The 20,841-nt window shown below is 41.2% G+C and overlaps 1 protein-coding gene across 10 annotated transcripts in view; it reads left to right on the forward strand.

Annotated features, from left to right (window-relative positions):
• LOC146492097 (sodium- and chloride-dependent GABA transporter 2-like) overlaps positions 1 to 20,841 on the forward strand; it is a 40,674-nt gene that overhangs the window by 17,296 nt on the left and 2,537 nt on the right. For 2 of the 10 annotated variants that reach the window (XM_085150732.1, XM_085150734.1), the window contains 12 exons: positions 4,874 to 5,118; positions 5,295 to 5,429; positions 8,165 to 8,305; positions 8,412 to 8,502; positions 8,584 to 8,716; positions 11,056 to 11,190; positions 11,780 to 11,883; positions 12,799 to 12,923; positions 14,717 to 14,829; positions 14,928 to 15,065; positions 15,146 to 15,248; positions 18,419 to 18,519. In XM_085150732.1, coding sequence (XP_085006858.1) covers positions 4,905 to 5,118; positions 5,295 to 5,429; positions 8,165 to 8,305; positions 8,412 to 8,502; positions 8,584 to 8,716; positions 11,056 to 11,190; positions 11,780 to 11,883; positions 12,799 to 12,923; positions 14,717 to 14,829; positions 14,928 to 15,065; positions 15,146 to 15,248; positions 18,419 to 18,519 — 1,533 coding nt within the window. In that variant the 5' untranslated portion in view covers positions 4,874 to 4,904. The other 8 variants (XM_085150736.1, XM_085150739.1, XM_085150731.1 and 5 more) reach the window with 7 other exon arrangements.

Below are 20,841 nucleotides of genomic sequence, written 5' to 3' on the forward strand. Positions count from 1 at the left end.
ACCGCTGACCTCCAGCATTTTCACCCAGAGAACTGCACTCCCTGAATGTTTCCTCTTTTTGACCATTTTATAAAAACTCTAGAGTGGTTTGTGTGGGAAAATACCAGCAGATCAGCAGTTTCCAAATTACTCAGACCAGCCCCCCTGGCACCAACAACCACGCCACATTCGAAGACACTTAAATCACCTTTTTTCTGCATTCTGATGCTCAGGTTGAACTTCAGCACGTCTAGATGCCAAATTTCACTGATTGCTGCAGTGTGATTGTCTGATCAGATATTTGCATTAACGAGTGACTGAACATGCGTACCTAACAAAGTGAGTATAGCTGTATTTAGACAGCTTTATTTGGTTCATGTGGACAGTAGAGAACAGAAGACCTTCATATGTATCTACCACTGTCTAATGATTAACCTTTATCAACATAATCGTACAATTCCACAAGACGTAAACAAGATAAGATGTCCTGTTCTTGCCCTTAAATAACCTGGATTATTGCATTCAACAGCAACACTGGGAACACAAAAATGTGATGACTCAAACTACACATTTGTTACTGTTGTTGCACGTTACTAGGGGACTCTGTTATCTTGATCTATTTTGAAATGCATGCATTTTTTTACTCCCACTTCAGAGTAAACCAAGCAGTGACTGTTCAGTAAACGTAAACTCTGTTTGCTAATCTGACCTTTAAAACACATATAATCTAAACCTTTGAAAAGTACACAGCCATGATCATTATGGCCACTCTAAAAGGTCTATGGATGTGATGTAGTCAGTTTGAAATGTAGTCTTCATATCTTGTGGTATGTTGATTGCATTCAGTCAAAATCACCTTGTATTCATTACGGCGTTCTATATTTGCAGTAATTAGTTAGTATAGGGTGTCTCATCTCAACTCCCAGTGCTCTAATAGGTATGCAGCATAATGGAGTCTTTCGTATTTCTACAAATTGGTAGAAAGTTTAAGATTTGCCTGAGCTCAGTCAGGCTTTACATCAGGTAATGGAGGAGAAGAATCCAGTCGTTCCACCATAATATGCAGAAACCCCCTTTAAAAGACCTGAAACAGACTTCTCTCCGTCAGCTGATTCAATCCAGCTGATCGAATCAGCTGATCTGACTTCCAGCAGATCCTTTCCCTGACTAACCGATGGTTGCTTTCATCAACGCTGCAACACTTCACAAGTTCCAGATGCAACTCTCTACTTTATTTCATGTCTTGGCAAAATTTCCTTTAAGCAAATGTCAAATTATTATATTCAGCTTGCACTTATTCTTCAAACTCAATAAATATGAAGCAATAGTTTGGGGTAAAATGTACCTGAAATATATCAAATCAAAGGTGTATACATCCAAATAATTCATCCTTAAGGCAGATGCTTGGTTTAAACGTAATATATACCAGTCAAGTAAATTCTATTTGACCAGATTTCATTAAATTATCACTTATGTTACAGAATTCCATAAATTCATAGCTAATTAAATTACATACATCAAGTTAAAATCTATTTGTCTCATCTGATTATTCTGCTTGTTTTTAATTACCCTCCTTTCTCAGGGATGGTTTTATCTGTCTTCATTTTCATCTTATTGACTTTGTCTTTGGTTCATAAAAGTGTCTGTACAAAAGTCCAGTGGCACTACTGGACCAAGGGGACAAATAAAAGCCCAGAATTTTTTGCTGGATGTCAAACATATATGTTTGACATCCAGCAAAAAATTCAAAAATATATATTTTTAAATCAGTAACTTAGTTGAAATGTTTTTTGGACAACAAATGAGTCACGTTTTAAAAACAGTTTGAATAATCTGCGCTGCCAGACAGACATTTATGAAGCGCCGGCTATAACACACATGCTTACCGTGTGAAAGGACCGGGTATCTTGGAGCAGAGAACCGCGTTGTATTGCCGCTTTTCTCTTATGCATAAGCAACGCCGGCTGGTCATAAACGCTCTGTGTGGGTAGAAGATGGTCTGCACCGGCGCTGGTCCTGACGAGAAATGGCGAGGGTCTCACGCTCTCAGGAACGCTTCATATAGGACTGGGTGCTAAAAACAATAGATGGGGTGCCTATAAGTCTGGGCCGTTGGATCCGTTTTTAAATACATAAAATGCTTGCATCACTGCTTTGACATCAGAATCACAAAATGAGTGTGATTAAAACACAATTAGTTTGAAAGAATGATACTGCCTGCTTATAGCATTTATTTTCTAAAGGACTGAATGTTATTTGTGACCATTTACTGTGTTAAAAACTAGCTGGCTTTGTCTCACTCTTAGTTCAACATTACGAAATCCCGATTTTTAAATAAAATGATTGCATCAACCCTGGAAAGAAACCCCAGTAGATGTGTAAAAACTAGTTAAATTAAAACTAGGGGTTTGATTAAATGAAACGTTTGTGAACATGCTGACATTACCCATTCAGAAGAAATTCCCATTTGTGCCATTTTTAAAATAAAATGCTTGCATCACTGCAAGCTGAGATATTGTCAGAATCACAAAATTAGTGTGACTAGAACACTATTACCAACACTTTTGACTAGATGTAAATAAAAAGCATCCCCTCTTTGTTAAGGTGCACTGTGAACCAAAACAGCTTCCACTCCGCCCGCAAAACAAAGAATTGCTTTTAAGAACACATATGTCTGCATAACTGAATGTTGAGATACACCTAAGTGATAAAAACAGTTTAATTAAAAAACCCTATGGTTTGATTAAATTAAAACCCAGTTAAAAACACATAAACTCATATAACCCCTCTGACGCCCTGTGTGTTTCCACACATGAACTAGCATGCCCCCGAGCACACCTGAACCACCAGCTCTAATTATGACATCACTTAGGTAGGAATCTTTCTAAGCCCTACTGTGAGCGACAGCAAGTAGGACAGCGCGAGATAAGTGTGTGGCAGATGATAGATGTGGTGAAATCAGTGCATTGCCAGAAACCCTCAGCATTGCTGCCATTTCAGCTTATGCCATCACACAGAATGTAAATTTCATCAAGAAAAGAAAAAGCAGCTACAATGTGGAAGGATGTGGTTAATAGCCGCTCATTTGACTAGTTTTGGTGCTGTTATCATTATTATGAATTGCATAACCCATTCTTATGCATCACTCAAATATTATGGATAAATAAAACTAAGAAGTGCCTTCTAAGGGTGATCACATCTAAATTTGAGGTGGGTGGCAGCAAAATGAAAGCCTGACATAATGGAGACACAATCACTACTATATGATAAATAGCTTAATAAATGTTAGCTTTTTAATGGCCTACAAGCAACACTACTAAGGATGTAACAGCAGAAAAGACCAGTTTTCTGACTGATACAGGTAGCAAAAAAACATAGTGGGAAACAGGTTTCTGAGAAACGACCTAACATGACTCATATTCATCAGAAAATAACCCAAAATACGTGGAGGAAAGAGCGGGTTTAGTACACGCGATAGATTCTTAAGGTTGATAAGGAAGGGGAGAGCAGGTACCCAATAACAGTGTTGTAAGTCTTTTGTTGTGCAACGCTAAATTACACTACTCATTGCCCATGATGCTTTGTGTTTCATTTTGTAGCCTGCATCTTGCGGGTTAACATCCCCTCGCCACACCAGTCCCAAACATAGTGCCTGTATAAATTTGGATTGAGACGCTGCACTGGCCAGCAGTCCCTCACACAGCAGCTCGTGCCCGGAACAAACCATTTCCCTGCCGGTACACAGGGGTGGTCGCGGTATTAGGAAATACTGGAAACGTAGAGGTAGGCAATATCACCGTGAATTCTCTGACACATTTTTTAAATTATATGTGAAATAACAAGCGAGCGTAACGACAAAGGTCCGGGGAAATAATTACAGCCATTATTCGTTGAGCATCCTGAGTGTTAATCCCGCCTCTAGCGCTCAGGTCCCCGCCGTTAGCTTAACCTCAGCACGGAACTGTTACAGGGAAAGCATTCACTTCAAGGATAACCGAAGCTGCACATGTGTTGTTACATTGTCAGCGTTTCTGCTTTTATGTTCGGTGTTATAAGCGCGCCAGTCATGGTGGAAGGTTAAAAAAAGAAGTGATTATAAAAGAAAAGATGCCGGGTGTGTTTGTTATATCAGTATTTGGTGGTCACGTGGCCTGACAATGTTTATGAAAGGAAGAGTGGGATCTAGGTTACGCAAAGTAAACGAGGAAGTGTCTCCGACACGTTACGAAACCTTAGCTATTGTAACCCTCACTGCTTTTGCTGGGATTTAACAGTTAATTCATATTTAAGAAATGTTCTAAAGTTTAGAGGCTCTACTTCAATTAACACTACATGAACGAATAATAAAGAATATCATCATAAACTCTGGTGAGTCACAATAGTCTGAATATCAGAGATTTTTAACATAACAAGGAGCAGAGTGTCTTATTGCTGCTGTAATAACTATATTAATTTACTAAAGGACAAATTAATAAAGAGTTTTACAAGTCAATGGATGGAGTTAAGGTAAAAGGTAGACATAGTTATTGAATGTTGGATGTCCATCACCGTGTGCACATTTACAAAACACCTAAATGTATGAAGGAGTTCCCAGTTATGGTGAAACTGACACATTTAGTAAGGGGGAGTCCTGCAGTCCACAGATAAAGTACACACACCCACATTAGTTTGTCCTTGACACGAGCATCGTAGATAAGTGAGGCAGCCAAACCAACTGCCAGCAGACACACTCGGCTTCCTGTCGTTCAGGCTTGGCTGCGAAGATGTGAGATCTTTCTTGCCCCCTTCTTTTACTTTCTTGTACTTTATTTTTGCTCCAAATAGTCCGAACGAGTTGTGAGCTGTTATTTGCTTTCATCCTGATCTTCTCCGTTATCTTTTCCACCTTATTCAGGGTTGTGTTCGTATCATTGCCAGAACCTGCAATGCCTGATCAACTGCCTCCAAACCCTGCTGGGACACTGCTAAACAAGTTCCCCCAGGGGAGCCTGCCAATGGGAAAAGAAGCTACCAAAGACGGCCTACAAGCCAGAGGCCAGTGGGCCTCCAAGGCTGAGTTCCTTCTGGCCGTAGCCGGGCAGATCATCGGTCTGGGAAACGTCTGGAGGTTCCCTTACCTCTGCTACAAAAATGGAGGAGGTAAAGAGAGGAAGTAAAACTGGCATTGTCTAAAGTGTCTTTGTCTCTTTTTTCTCCTTTCCCTGTCCTATTTTTCCAGTCTCATTCTCAGAATTATTGTGACTTGAAATTAAGATTAAGCTGGTCTGAATGTGATCAGAGAAAGTCCTTAAAAGCACCTTTTATGTTTGGCACAGGTGTGTTTTTTGTACCTTACCTGTTGTTCCTGGTGTTGTGCGGCATCCCCCTCTTCCTCCTGGAGACCTCACTGGGACAGTACACCAGCCTGGGAGGGGTCAGTGCCTGGAGGAATATGTGCCCATTATTTGGAGGTACTCTTATTTCCTTTTGTTTTATGTAGCCAACAGTAATATCAGCCAATATTTTTATTTTTTTCCTCATTATTTAATCAAATATGTATTATTGTTACTATTAGATGCATATTAAATTCAGTCTTCCAAAGACAAATGTCTGTATAACTGCATGCACGAGTTTGTGCTTGCACCTCTTTAAAATAGATGTGTGTGCGTCTTTTCAGTCCAGTATGTTTTTAGTGCACTGGTAGTGTGGTTCGGGTAATTGCAGTCATGACAGAGCCTCCACCGTGTTTTACAGTTGGCTGTAGACACTCACTGTTGTAACTCTCTGTCTATACATGTTGATGTTCTTGCGTAATTTTTCTGGGAAACAGGAAGCCTTTTCTTCCTGTTTCCCTCCATTAAGAATGGCTTCATGACAGCCACCCTTACTGAGACCATTTCTGATGACGCTTCAGTGAACAGTAAATGGATCAATTGAAGAGCCAAATGCATCTCTCAGGTCCTGTTTCATGTCTCTGCTGGATTTTTCGTATTTCTTAAGGACATGACTTCAGATACTGTTCATCGATTATACATTTTAGAACTGCCTCTTCTTCTTTTGCCCTTCACTTGTCCAGTTTCCCCAAGGACACACTGTATACCATGCCAAGATATCTTGAAGAATCACTTTGTTGGTATAAAAGTACTATGTTACACCTGTCAGACTGTGTTATCTTTTGTAGATCAAAGTAAAGGAAGTCGTAACAAATTATGTGTTTTTGTGACAGGCTGCTAAAGATACAGTTTAAAATTGTATCCTGCTAAGGTTAAGTCTGTTAGATCTAGACACAAGACTGGTTCATCCTCTGAGTTTGGCGCCTTTTTAATGTTTGAATGATAGCTCGGTGTTAATTAGCTTAACAAACAGGTAAATGAGTGAAAAAGCAGCCAATGTCCAAGGAAAAACTTTGAAAGATCTTCAGAAAGTTTGGAGAACTATTGCTAAAGACCACTTTAAAAAATTTTTACCAGAAAGTCTGACTCCTTGGAACCAAACTTATAAAGAAGTTGAGGGGTAGCTCAAGATTTTTGCCCGGTGCTGTTTTCTGGTTTTACCCCTTGCCTTTTTTTTCTCATTCTTCATCCATATTGGCGCAAGCATTCAAAGCTTCCACGTTAATACAAAACCTGTACAAACAGTGTGTCTGCAATCAGAAAATGCCAGCTGTGTGCATGTGCAGTGGAAAGTGTAGCTCAGCTTGTGCTTTAAAACAGCTCAAGAGTGCAAAAGGCACCACGTTCCCTGCCGACCACGAACAGCATGCAGAGTGTCTTGTTTTCTTTGTATCTCGCTGTCCAAGAGAGGAGTTTCAGATAAGTATTAACCAAACACACAATCACAACCCAACAGTTTCAAGTTCATCTTTCACCTTTAACACAGCAGTTGAAAAAACCACGGGACAGATGGTGTGAGGGATAGAGCAAGTCTATGTTATATGAAGGGACCCTGTGATGAGACTGCTCTCATCTCCAGAGTGTCACATGGACACATCACGTTTTTCAAGGTGTAGTGTTAATCTTGTAAAGAACCATAACTAAACTCCTTTTCTTTTTCTCCATAACCTACCCAAGCAGGTTTTAGTGCTGCGACCTTACCAAACACTAAGAGAAACTGCAAAAAAACCCCAAAAAAACAATAATAATAATAATGCTTAACTGGACACGAGGCTTTTGTCATTCACAGCTTTGTGTTCAGCATTGCCAGTTGACACCTTGTGGGCATTTTTGTGACAGCAGAGGCTTCTTACAAAACACAACAGTCATCTATTTCTTTCTCAGATTTAGACAAGCCTCAGAGCTGTTTTTGTGTTTGCGCAACACTTTAGCAGGGTGTGCCACTTTGGCATGCATGGGAAAAAAACCAAAAAATATTTAACCTGCTACACAGATTCCAACCAGTAGTTAGCAAAGCAATGCAGCCCTGAGGGTAACGGCCATGTTTCTAGAGAAAGTGTGAAAGAAGTTGCTGAAAGGGACAAAGAGGGTGTAGAAGAGACAAGACCCAAATGTTCCAGTTACGCTTGTCCATCTCAGCTAATGCTAGTAGCATGCTAGCTGCTGGACCGCCTCTGAAATTGGTGTATGTGTGTGTTTGTGTCAGTGGAGCCATGTTTGTTTGTTTTTTTATTTAATGAAAAATTATTCTTGTCCCAACATTTGCCACTCTGGCCCATATGGCCTGCAGATGCATGCATGCACAAACACACACGCACACACACACATATCTGCGCACACTCTGTTTTTGTTGACAGCTAGCTGCATGAAGGCCATGTGTTTAGCACTGGAATAAACTCCTGCACTTCCTCGGGCACATGTCCTCGTACTTATTGCAATGTTGGACAAAGAAAAGCTTCTGTTGGAATTCCTCGCTGGTTTGTGCAGTTAGCGTGCCCGTCGTCAGATGCGGCCTGAATTTCATTAGCGGATACCACAGACAGCTATTTGTCTAACCAAACAGCCTACACTTTGTAACCCACTCAGGGCCTCATAAGACTATCATTCATATCTAATGAAGATGTACTCAGTGTGGGCTGCAAGTCGAGTGTCTGAGTAACGGGATGCTTTCATCTCAAACTCAAGTGACTTGGAACTGATAACAGAGGGCGTGTTCATGGAGGCTTTGAAGCTCGTTTATGCCACTCTGCATGCTCACATAACTCACCACACGTGTCCGCTTGTCTTCTCTGCAACTTGTTGTGTCTCCTTAGGTCTCGGCTACGCTAGCCAGGTGATGATCCTGCATGGCTGTGTTTACTACATAGTCATCCTGGCCTGGGCTCTCTTATACCTGTCCTACAGCTTCCAGGCGGAGCTCCCGTGGTCGCACTGTAATAACACATGGAACACGAGTCAGTAAAAACAGGAAATCAGAAGCTGTTGTCCTTGCAATTTGACGCTACCATGCAAAAGACTTTAAGAGGCAAACTGGGGTCTGTTGTGTGTGTCCTCCTGCAGAAGCGTGTTTCTCATATGACTCCTACAACCAAACGGCCAACGTGAGCAGCCTGCCAGAGAACGCCACTTCCCCTGTCATGGAGTTTTGGGAGTGAGTGTAACATCTTTAGAGTATTGACGATGAGGCTTGAAACAGTTTTGGTGCTAATACCTGCTGCATGTGTGTTCAAAGGCGGGAGGTGCTCCGCCTGTCCAGCACTTTGGACGGGCTCGGCCCGATCAGCTGGAAGCTGGCTCTGTGTCTGGCCGCCGTCTGGCTTATCTGCTACTTCTGCGTCTGGAAGGGAGTCAAGTCTACCGGGAAGGTGAGGAGTCGACACATCAGCTTCATCAAGTTCCCTCTCTGTCTCAGTTACATGTCTAAGCTGCCACCATAGACAGTGTAAAAGATGGATGCATCCATCTTTGGTGTAAGATATGACGAGTTCACGCTCATTGACTAACAACTTGTGACCAACAAGTTTTGGGAGTCTGGCCGAAATGAGGGACTGAGCCCATGAGCTCAGCAGTAAAGTGTTCAGCAGTCATGTCAGAAAAGCGTTAGTCTTCTGTAGCACCAGAAAACTTTTAGGTAACCATACTGAATGCAAGTTTTTAGACATAGCATTAGCATCACAGTTCCAGCCTTGAGGCTACGTCCATGTTTTGTGCTATCTGTGGTTTCCAGGTGCTCACCCACATCAAGTGATGAAAACAAGAGTGTTTGAGCTCTTGCGAATGTTCCACTTCTGACACTTTTTCTAGTTTTAGTGTTTGAATTTTAAAGTCAGCATTTTGTGCCCACAAAAATGGATATCATGAGAAACTGCTTTGACCTCTGTGTGAAAACTGTTTTTACAATCCCCCAGAGCACAGGGTCAGATAAATATAGGTGTCACTTGAGGTGGTCGCCTCTCGGTAACTTTTTATATGGTGTGCAGCAGAGCCAGCGCTGGCTCACTTGTCAAAAACAGGGCTTCTCTACTAAAATATGAAGAAACTAGGCCCGTCCTGAATTAGGGCTGCCACAATTAGTCAACTAGTCACGATTACGTCGACTATCAAAATCGTCGATGACTAATTTAATAGTCGACGCGCCGTTTGAAGCTTTGTAAGATCACAAAAGACGCAGGAATAAGTAGTAGGATTTAAGAGTGTAATAACGGACTGAAACAGAAGATGGCAGCACTGCATGTACAAGGATGCCAGCTGCCGTTAAACCCCGAAGAAGAAGAAGAAGCTCTGTCCCAGAATTTACAGCGCAGCCCAGCTCAGTTTCCAACAATTGCGGCAGCTAGTTAGTTTTAATGTTACTCGTATTATTCTTTCTGGGTCACAAAATAAACGTTTAACATATTTTCAGGCGAGAATGTATCTGTGTAAACTTCAAATATCTGCTCAGTTTATCAAGACCACATATTTTCAAAAGCGCTCCAACATTTTTGGAGACGTCTGTTACCCACTAGCTCGATAGCTAGCCGGGGGCTAGGCTCACTAGAGCCGTGAGAACACCGGAAATTGTTTTCAAACCCACCACCGTCTTTCTCTACTCAGGTTAAACATGATATATAAGTCACTTAGATAACTTAAAATGTTATTGTTTGGCTTTTTTTTAGTATTTTATTTGTTCCTGAGTAAATCGGTTTGGCTGAGATTAAAGTTATAGTTTTTACACAGCTGAATAAACGTCAAGCAGACAGCTGATTATCAGAAGTGTGAGATGCTCGAGAATATACTCAGGTGTCCTGTTATATTTTAGATAGCAAGGAGTTTATTAAACTTCACCGAAACAATCTGCAAATTTCATTAAAATGTAATAAACTACCATCTTGTCTTTATTTTTAGTTAGCACATACCTTAAACACTTAAAGCTGTAAGCTAACGATAGTTATATAAGAGCAGATGCTGCTGGTGCAATAAGCTGTACGTTTTACGTCCAATGGATGATGATCTGATTAGTCGACTAATTGCAAAATTAATCGGTGACTAGTCGACTATCAAAATAATCGTTTGTGGTAGCCCTATCCTGAATACTACTTTATGTACTTTATGTACTATTTAAGAGTGAATATTGGTGGATGTTGTCCAGCATGGGTAGGGAAAAGGTTAGGGGATTTTATAACTCCGCCTGGCTGATTTTGGACATATTTCCAAATCAAAAGGTCGCTTAGAAAGAAAGGTAGAAGCAGGAGAATGTGTGTGACTTTCTCCCTCTTACACAGTGCATAGCCAACATGCATTTTTGAGAAGAAAAAAGTTTCCAAAGGAACTATGAAAAAGTAATAAAAAACCAAATGCCTACCTCATAAACAAAACATGCGTACATATAACTTAATGGCACCCATTTATTAATAAAATTTTAAAAATATCTACGGCAGGAGCATTTTTATGGTGACATAAAGTCTTTTAAAAAGAACCTCGAGGAGCGGTAAAGTCCAAAACATAATTCTCCTTTCATGTAGCACATGAGACATAAGGGCCACGACACTGCAGCCACATTGTCGGACTTATTTGCTGTGCCTCCGCCGCCGTCAGTCAACAGATTTTAAGACTCCAACTTTCCTTCTTGTAGTATTTTCTTTCTTTTTTTTAAAGAACATCACAGTCACATCCTCCCTGTTTGTCTCTGCGACCACATCCCTGCACGCTCTTGTGTACATTCTAGGTGGTGTACCTGACGGCCACCTTTCCATATGTAATGCTGTTTGTGCTGCTGGTGCGTGGTGCCACCCTGCCTGGAGCCACCCAGGGAATCATCTACTACCTCAAACCCAACGTTACCCGCCTGGCAGACCCACAGGTACAACAACACAAACGCGCACTCGCTTTATGTGTCCGTAAACGGTGGCAGATTTTGAAAAGCATCACGTCGGAGGACAGTTTTCTAGTCGTTCTTACAGGTCGTACGGCAGCTCCTACAGGTAGGAGAGCCGCGCTGTCAGGTGAGTAAATGTCAGATCGGCCATACAGCAGGAAGGAGATTGGATTATTGTTGTGAAGTTGAATGTAGTTTACAACGTGACATCTGATTTGTTGCTCTGTGCCACATTTTCATCACTAGATCATTAGATCTTACTGTCGCTGTGGTTTTGCGCTCTATAAATTCAGAAGCGACTTTCAAACTCTTCTTCGCTGGTGTGAAAAAAGTGTTTGTTATTATCGTGTGGGTACAGTTTGACAGCATCAGTATCTATTTGTTTCTGTTAATTAGCCAAGTTTGTGTCATGTTACCTGTAAACTGTGTAATATAGAACATCTTGTACGGTGTACCTTTAACCCAAAACAGCAGCCAAGGCTGATAAAGTACATCAGTAGTTAGATATGAGCTTGTGGGCTAACATGTCCTTTCACTTTCTCCTCTCGCTCTCTGTTTCTCTTTGTTTCTGTAGGTATGGATGGATGCTGGTACCCAAATATTTTTCTCTTATGGAATCTGCTTGGGAAGTCTCACAGCTCTGGGCAGTTACAACAAATACAACAATGACTGCTATAAGTGAGGCACTATGTCAGACACACACAGACATGTATGCATACAACCACATAAAAACAGAGTCAGCCACACAGCTTCTCCTTCTTCCACTTGACTTGAGACAAACTGTAGTTGCTGAAATGTAAGATGTAAGCTCCCACTGGTCAGATGGCTTCCAGCAGGAATGGCTGGAATGGACAGAGAAAACACACTGATACAGCCACACCTTAAAGAAAAGCCCTCGCTGCCATGTTTCCCACACTGTAGGACACACACACACACACACACACTCAGGAAGAGCCGAGCTCTTGACTCTTGACTTGTATTTACAGTAACAGGACAGATCAAGTCATCAGTGGGGTTGTGTTCTGTCTTTCAGTTTTCACAGGGGGTTTTTGTGTTCAGCGCAGTGCTGTGCTAAACTCTTGAGACACCCTCTGTATATACTGCTTACCAGGAGCCAAACTGTTGTGCAGTTTTTTGAGTAATAGTTCTCCAGACTTCCGAAGGTCTTTCACGGTTCTTTCTTTGGACATTGGCTGCTTTTTCACTTACTTTCAGTCCAGTCCTAGTACCCGACCATTTTCACTATTAGACCTATTAGCCAAAAACTTCCATCTTCACATTCAGGGAAGAGCTTCAAGAAGCCTGGAGAGCTGCTCCTGAAGACTTCTTAAAGAAATAACAAGAAAGCTAAATAAGAGAGTTCAGGCTGTTTGAAAGAATTAAGTTGGTCGTATCAAATATCGACTTTCAAGCTTGTCAGAATTGTACAAACTCCCTTTTTGCCTCATATCCTGGATTTTCATGTATGTTTGCATGATTTTACCACTCAAATATAAGGAAATGAGGGGTGGCTCAAGACTTTTGGACAGCACAGTATTGAAATCTAATTAGTTAACTCAGATTAATTGTGTGTGTATTTATGTATTTTTCCAGGGACTCTTTTATGCTGTGCCTCCTGAACAGCGCCACCAGTTTCCTGGCAGGATTCGCTATCTTCTCGGTGCTGGGATTCATGGCTGAGGAACAAGGCGTGGACATAGGCACCGTAGCCCAATCAGGTGAGAGACCGTTTTCGTTCAGGACACAGAACTGTCAGCATAAGTCAGCAGACTGTGACTTTGTGGTTTTTTGTGCCACAGGCTAATTTAACTCTTAATTTAACTGTTAAAGGAGGAGGAAGTGTGAAACAATCAGAAGTGATAGTGATCCCAAACCAGATTTTATCAAGATGCCCTTGTGGTAAAAATAATAATAAAGCATAAAATTAGTCACACATACCAATCCAGTCTTTACGTCCGACGTCATTAGCCTGCTCCGGGTCCAAACTCTGCTTCAGGTCCCAAAGTCATAAGAACACTGCGGCGTCACTGAGAGTTACAAACTGTCTAAATTCTTTCATCTTCAATAAAATTATTAGTGTGGCTCCTCTATCAGGTGTAACAATGAAGTTTAACATCCAGGCATCCGTGAAAACAGAATTTATGAAGTTTAACGGAGTTAGCTCGCTAGTTTCCATCTAAAGATGATATAGCATGTTCTGACCAGTGTTGGTTAAGTTACTTGAAAAAAGTAAATAGTAACTAATTACTGATTACTTCCCCAAAAAAGTAATCCCGTTACTTTACTGATTACTTATTTTCAAAAGTAATTAATTACTTAGTTACTTAGTTACCTTTTTAAAAACACACCTTTAGTTTTACCTGAATAAGTGATAAAGTGATAGATCTTTCTGCCCAATTCTACTTTTTCTACAATCCATCATACAAAATGTAATCAAATGAAAAAGTCTCTTTTTAAACTTGTTTTATTAGTTTTAATCTTTTAACTTTATGCATCAAGTAAAAATTAAATTATATGCACCATTCTCTGACTTGAAGAAATTAGTTTAATATTTAAACCTATTTTCTGCACATTCCAGCACATAAAATAAAATATTTTTTGTGTTTACACTCAGTCTTTCAAATAGATGCAAGTAAAACACAGCAGAAAATAAATAACATCAAAGACTAGCGGTCCTGTTGCTCTATTTTCACCTGTAAAGCAGGAGTGGCGTAGGCGGAGGTTTACCCTGGTGCAGGTGTGCCGCAGCGGTCAGTTGAAGAATCCGCGAGTTTCTCTGTGAGTTTCCCATTACGTCGTTGCACACGCGGAGCTTGTTTAGGGTTTTTTTCGCTGTAAAAAGAAGTTTTCTTCCCATGCACCTCGGACACTAATGTTTTTGTCACTTTTTATGGAATCAAACTCAAAGTAAGGTCAGTACTTCCACGCTTTAAACGCTGCACGCTCATACTCTCTCCGTACTCGATATATTATCCACTGTTGATCTGCACACAGCTGTTGTCACGAACGTCGCACTCGCTTACGTCATTGTCATGAGACATTATCGCAAAAAAAATCACGGTTTTAGTAACGCAGTAACGCAGCGTTCCTACGGGAAAGTAACGGTAATCTAATTACCGTTTTTGCAATAGTAATCCCTTACTTTACTCGTTACTGCCCATCTCTGGTTCTGACTGAGGGATTTCTGAAAAATTAAAATGTACAGCTCTGCTATCACTTCCAACATAAATGGAGACAGAAAACTAAACAGCAGTGACGTTTGTGGGGTTACTGAAGTTGGCCTAGCTGGTATATAATGTTGTGCTTCGTGGTGGCTACACAGACAACCCACCCATTAATAATCACTTGGCAACAGTGGGAAGGGAAAACCGTCTTTGAAGGAAGAAACCTCCGGCAAAACCGAGCTCAGCTCTGAGTGATAATGTGATAAAAATAGTAAATATTTTCCATTATTTTTTGTCAGAACAAATATTAATTGTTTGTAATATCTTTGGTCTCATGGTCTTCTCAGGACCCGGGCTTGCCTTCATCGCCTACCCGAGAGCTGTAGCCATGATGCCTATACCCCAACTCTGGGCTGTCTGCTTCTTCCTCATGATCATCATGCTGGGGTTGGACACACAGGTAGATGCAGACTAACACCCTCGACAAACTTTGAATTTCTCTGCACTCGCGTTGCGTTCGGTGTCACGGAAACACGCCGACATATGTGTCTCGTGCAGTTTGTGAGCCTGGAGGCCCTGATGACATCCGTGACTGACCTGTACCCTCACCTGATCAGACGAGGTCACCGCAGAGAGCTGCTGTTGCTGTTTGTCTGCATCGTCTGCTTCCTGGTTGGACTGGTCATGGTCACACCGGTAAGTCACACCGGTGGATGGATGTGTTGTGTTGGAGAAGTAGCCTGTTTTTAATGATTCGTCTCTTCTGTGTGGTGCAGGGTGGTCTGTATGTGTTCCAGATCTATGACCATTTCTCCTGCAGTGGAGCCAGTCTGCTGCTTCTCTCCATCTTCCAGTCTCTGGCCATCGGCTGGGTCTACGGTACAAATCCCAACTCTAGCCTGCTCCTTGCGCTTTCATCACCCGATTCTTCCCTCCACTCTATATTTCCCATTCCTTTTTCTCTTCTTCCCCCTTTCCTTTTCCTTCCTTTTCTGATCATCTCCCTTTTTCCTCATCTCTTCTGTTTTGTGTGCCCTTGTACTTCTTTTTTCCTTCTCCTTCCCTTTCCTCTCCCCCTTTTCCGTCTTTATCTAATCTCCTTGTCAATCTAATCTTTCATTTCCTTTCAATTTTAATCTTTTCCTTGTCTTCCCCTTTTTTTCTCTTCATCACACTGCTCTCTTTCTGATCCTTCGCAAACTGACTCCGGTGTAACATTTCATTTCCCTAACTCCTCTTCCCCTTTTTCTTTTAAATACTTTTTTCAATGTTCTTATATTTCTTGCCATCCTATTTTCTTGGTTCTTTCCTTTATCTTGTTTCCACTCTTGTTTTGAATTCTCTTTTCTTTCCATTTTTTAGCTTATTTTCCATTTTCTTTGATTTTCTTTTTCCTGCTTTGGTCTCCTCTCTTCTTGTTTGATTTTTATTTGCTCTTTTCTTTTCTTTAATGTAGCACTAAATTAATGGAAAAATAGTGTCCGAGTCATTTCTGCTAGTCTGACTTTAATTAAATTCAGTTGGAGCTCAGGCAGTAGGATAATGAGATTATACATAATCTTAAGCTGGTTGCTGTTATATAGAAAATAAAAAGAACTTTTATCACTAATGAATATAAGTCCTCAAATCTGATAAACACACACAGTCTCGCTGTCCACTTCCTCCCCTCCTCCGACATTCCACTTAGAGGCAGTAGACAGTATATTAACATGGCTGCAGCTACCCACTGTTGTAAGGAGACTGGCTCCTAGCCAGGCCCCTGTCTGTCTCCTCCGGGCCCTAAATCAGCCTCCGGGCCCTGTCGCCTCTCAGTCTCAGTCTGCTGGCCCCAGGGAGCCCCCACTCCAGCCAGACATGGAGGTCTGAAGCATTCACAAAAACACTGTTTGTTTAAAAGTGCAATGGAGGGAGTGTTTTATATGCATACATCAGGACAATGCAGTAAACACTCAGTGAGGTTAGACAGTCGACTTTAAGTGTTAGAAAAAATATATGTTGCCATTTCATGAGATAAAAAATAGGCTGAATACTCCAGCAGAGAATGTGTTTGTAGGTGTGGGTGCTTATGAGGACCAAAAATACCACACCACAGCGTTCACAACTCAGCTGCACCTTTTCCCCCTTTTTACAGCTGTGGGAATTTAGTTTTTTAAGGACTCTGATGACCACTAACACTCCTGTACCGCTGGTTATGTGGCCCTGGAGGGAACGGTTCGTGGGGGACAGCCAAGGGAGGCATGATTCTTAAACTAGCAGTGAGAATGTCTGACGGTCTTGGACTCGTTTGAGAACGGAGCAGGGGAATAACTGGAAATTTACCACCAGCAAGTGGGTGTCATGTGTCCTCTTTTTACCTTCTGAGGTGGAGTAACTGAAAGAAAAGCTGCAGACAACTTCCTCAGCCGACTCTCCCGAGATTCTCCAGCTTTCATGTGTCAAAATTGCTTTAAGGTTATTGAGTAAGTCATTACAGTGTGGTGGTTTGTCCTGTTTCTACCCCTCCTTGAGCCTGGGTCTACTGGAGATTTCTTCCTGTTAAAAGGGAGTTTTTCCTTCCCACTGTCGCCAAGTACTTCCTTATAGGGGGTCGTCTGATTGTTGGAGTTCCTTTTTAATATTGTAGATGTTTCTTTTCTTACAATATAAAGCGCCTTGAGGTTGTTGTGTTATATATTAATTAGGGATGCAACGATACCAATTTTTTCAAACCGATACGATACCGATACTTGGATCTGAGTACTTGCCGATACAGAGTACAAAAACGATACTTCTACCACACACAAATGCAATGAATTGGAAGACAGGTTTTATTTTATTTGCTGCCGATAAAAAATAAAATCTTAATAAAAATGACCACAAAAAATTTTGAAGTGAAAAATAAGCACTTCTGTTAAATTATTGCAGAGTCTCCTCATTGTAATTTAACAAAATATCACTGAACTATTGGCACTGTCTCGAGCTTTCAGAATAATAAATAAACACTTCTTTACCTCTTCAGAAAGTTTTGGCACCATTATCTCCCTGATGTATGGGCGGTTGGGAATTTCATATCGCAGCTCGAGTATGCTGAGAAGACGGTGCAATCCTGTGTTTTCCACGGCCGACATTGGCTGGTCATCCAGAGCGATAAAATGAGTCAGAGCCTCTGTTATTTTAACTGCCCGTGGATTTTCTCTTGACATTTTTCATCGCTTTTCCAAAACCTGAGTTAAAGTTGGCTGTTCTGGTCCACACTGCTGACATTTTGTTTAGCCTAGCTACAGCAGCCTCCAGTTTCTCTTTTTTATCTGGAGCCGCCAGTCTCACTCGCCTAACCCTGTGCCTGTTTAGCACGGGATGTCCCCCTAGTGGCCAATCTAAAAAACTACAACAGAAATGACAAGCCACCCTCTGACTAATGAAATAAGTTAGTATCGGTTCATGGTATTGGTTAACTTTTACGAGTATGAGTACACACACATTTTACAGTATCGGCCCTGATACCCGATACCAGTATCGGTATCAGTGCATCCCTAATATTAATAAAACTGAATTAAGTTGCAGAGTATGTGACAGTTTGTGCTCCTCCTACTACCACTCCAGACAGAAAAGAAAAGCTGTAGGTACTGATAGCATTTTGCTCACTTTCTTAAGCCTGCAGAGAAAAGCACTAGTGTGGATTTCAGTAGGGTTGGTAGTCAGACAGTTTGGTGTGTGTCCTCAGCTTCGCCAGTATATCACAAGATTACAATAAAATTCCACACAACTGCCCAAAAGGAGAAAATAACATGATGGCATTTCATATCTGAAAGGTCAAAGGTCATTCACCGTGATGTCAGTGTATGAGCGTGGACAGGCTGTAAACAGCAGCTTGGCTGTTTGTCCTGTGCAGCGGTGATTTCAGTTATAATTTGTTTTTCTCTCCTTTTTTTTTTTTGCTTGTATTTTCCGCTCTGGCGGTGAATACCAGGAAGAAAAAATGTTCTCTAAGTACAGTTGGCCACCGTTGCCAAACCATGATGTGAACTGAACCACAACCAAACCTCACTGTGTTCTTGTTTTGGCCACAGGAGCAGAGCGCTTCAGCGCCAACATCAGGGATATGACCGGCTACAGCCCTCTTCCTTTTTTCAACCTGTGCTGGAAATACTTGACCCCGATCGTGTGCACTGTGAGTAACCTCCACCCGCTGACCTCCACTTTGTTATGAGCTGTTTGCTGTGAAATAGGATGCCCATTAGCACAGGTGTGGGACTTCATAAAGATTCCACCTTCCGCCTCTCAGGAAAATATCACGGTTCATCTGTGTGCCACTTGTGTCTCTCTATCAGTGAGGTTGGGTTTTTATTCCACCACCTCCAGAGCAGAAAATGAATCATGAGCTCCGTTGGCAGGACTCAAGAAGCACTGGATGCGAGCAGTTTCCAAAAGAGTTGAAACACTGTTTGACATGTAAATGGAAACTGAATGCAAATAATTTCAGGCTACATTCAACTGAAACAGAAGAAAGACAGCATGTCAAAAGTTATTTGGAAAAATGTATTCTGCTTTTCAATTTGATGCCAGCAGCACATTCAAGAAAGCTGCAGTTTGGGGAACACTTCCCGCTCCAGATACTCGTTTTTAGAAAATAGTCTGAAGTCTTTGGGAATTGACAAGATCAAATTGCTGCTACGAACTGTTCACAGCCTCCTTACCCATGTTTTTGTTTGCTAATGCTCCAGATGTTTTCGATAGGTGACTGGTCTTGACTTTGGATTGGTCACTTACAGCTGTGCCGAGGTGTTGTTATACGAGCAGAACGTGGTTTGACAGTTTTGCTTGGGATTATTGTCCTGTTATCTGACCCAGTTCTGCCAAGATTTACCTGTTAACCCTTTAAAGCTGGTTGGAGCGGGCATGCTCCGTTTTGCAAAACTATTTTTAAATCCCGGTAGCTCTGCAACCACGTAAGCTAGCGCAATAATTTTTTTTGCATATGAAACCGGAGGAGTTGTACTTCCATCTTATGCCATCAGCTTGTCCTAGGTCACGTTTCCTTCCACATATTGCTTTGCAAAAATTGCATAAAAGCACTTGCAGCAACAAAAACATAATATTCCAGAAACATGCTTTGCCGATCCGATCAGCTGTTTGTAACACTTCACTTCCTACGTCCATCAGCGCGAACTATCACATGTCCGCCATGACCTGCCCGAATCCGGAAGTGACGTCATTTTGCGGAAATGTAGTTTTTTTTACCATCAGGGCCTTATGAGCTTATACTGGTGTTTTTAAAAGTTATGTTTGACTTTATGACTTTCTGTGTCGTTTCTGGGATGCTTAGGACTCATATTGCACTGCTGGAAATAGTTTATTTTGATGCAAATGCTGTTTTTTTGCAAATTTGCATTATAATATTTATTTTTGTTTTTCCTGCAGTATATAAAAATTGGTGTATTTCAAAACTAAAACTATGAAGACACTTAAAATAAATTTCCTGTGGTGGGAAACTATTTTGTGCAACTTTTTTGTATTTACAGTTTTGAGGGATAAGCCTCTTAAATCTCTCTAACTAGAAGTATATGTTAAAAAACAAAAACGATTTTCAATTTCTTTGTAGTTTATTGCACTTTTTTGCAATTTATGTAATTACTATGCACTTAATGCATACATATTATTAAACCTTGGACTAGAATGGTTGTATTGATGTATAGCAACTTGAAATGCTCCCAAAAATGGCTCCACAGCATGTAAAAATATAATATAAGCTCTGGCGGACTTGGTTCTACGGCAGGTCTTAAAGGGTTAAACAGAGAGCCTGTAATTTGAGTTTAGAATATTTTGTTATATAAGTTCATGATCAACTCGATCAATGCAAGGAGTCCAGTCTTGTCAAGCCCAAATCATCACCCCTCCACCACCGTGCTTGACAGTTGTTATGTGCTGATATGCTGTATTTCTCCTGCTGTGCATCATAGTCAAATGTCTCCACTTTGGTCTCCTCTGTCCAAAGGACATTGTTCCAGAAGTCTTGTGGTTTGCACTCGGCTGCTACCTTCCCTGTTAATTCCTATGGATGCAGTAAGGGTGTGCTTAATTTTCCGCGTGACCACATAGAGTCCTGTGAAAACTCTTTTCACATGATTGTTTATGCACTAGCAGCATTAACGGTCCCATCAGTGATACGATGGTTTAAATCACCCATTCTGTGCCCAGTAATGCGCTCGATAACATCTTACATGCTGAGGTTTGAATCGTGCTCTGAAAACAATAAATGTGTGTCCTCTTTAGGATGCAGAGTCAGTGCTTTCCAAAAAGAAGTTCCAGTCTTATTTAGTCAGACCATCCTTAAATCAGCTGTGGCCCAAAGACGGCAGCATCGCCTCTCTTGTTTATAGAATTGTTTTGTTGTTGTTTGGTTGTGAGGGTTTCTAGATACTTTCTGAGGTTTAACTTGCAATTTTCAAGTATTTCTAAGCCCATGAAATGATTTCCACTACAGAATTGTGTC

This window comes from Neolamprologus multifasciatus, chromosome 23 (genome assembly GCF_963576455.1).
Source record: "Neolamprologus multifasciatus chromosome 23, fNeoMul1.2, whole genome shotgun sequence".
Classification (NCBI taxonomy): domain Eukaryota; kingdom Metazoa; phylum Chordata; class Actinopteri; order Cichliformes; family Cichlidae; genus Neolamprologus; species Neolamprologus multifasciatus.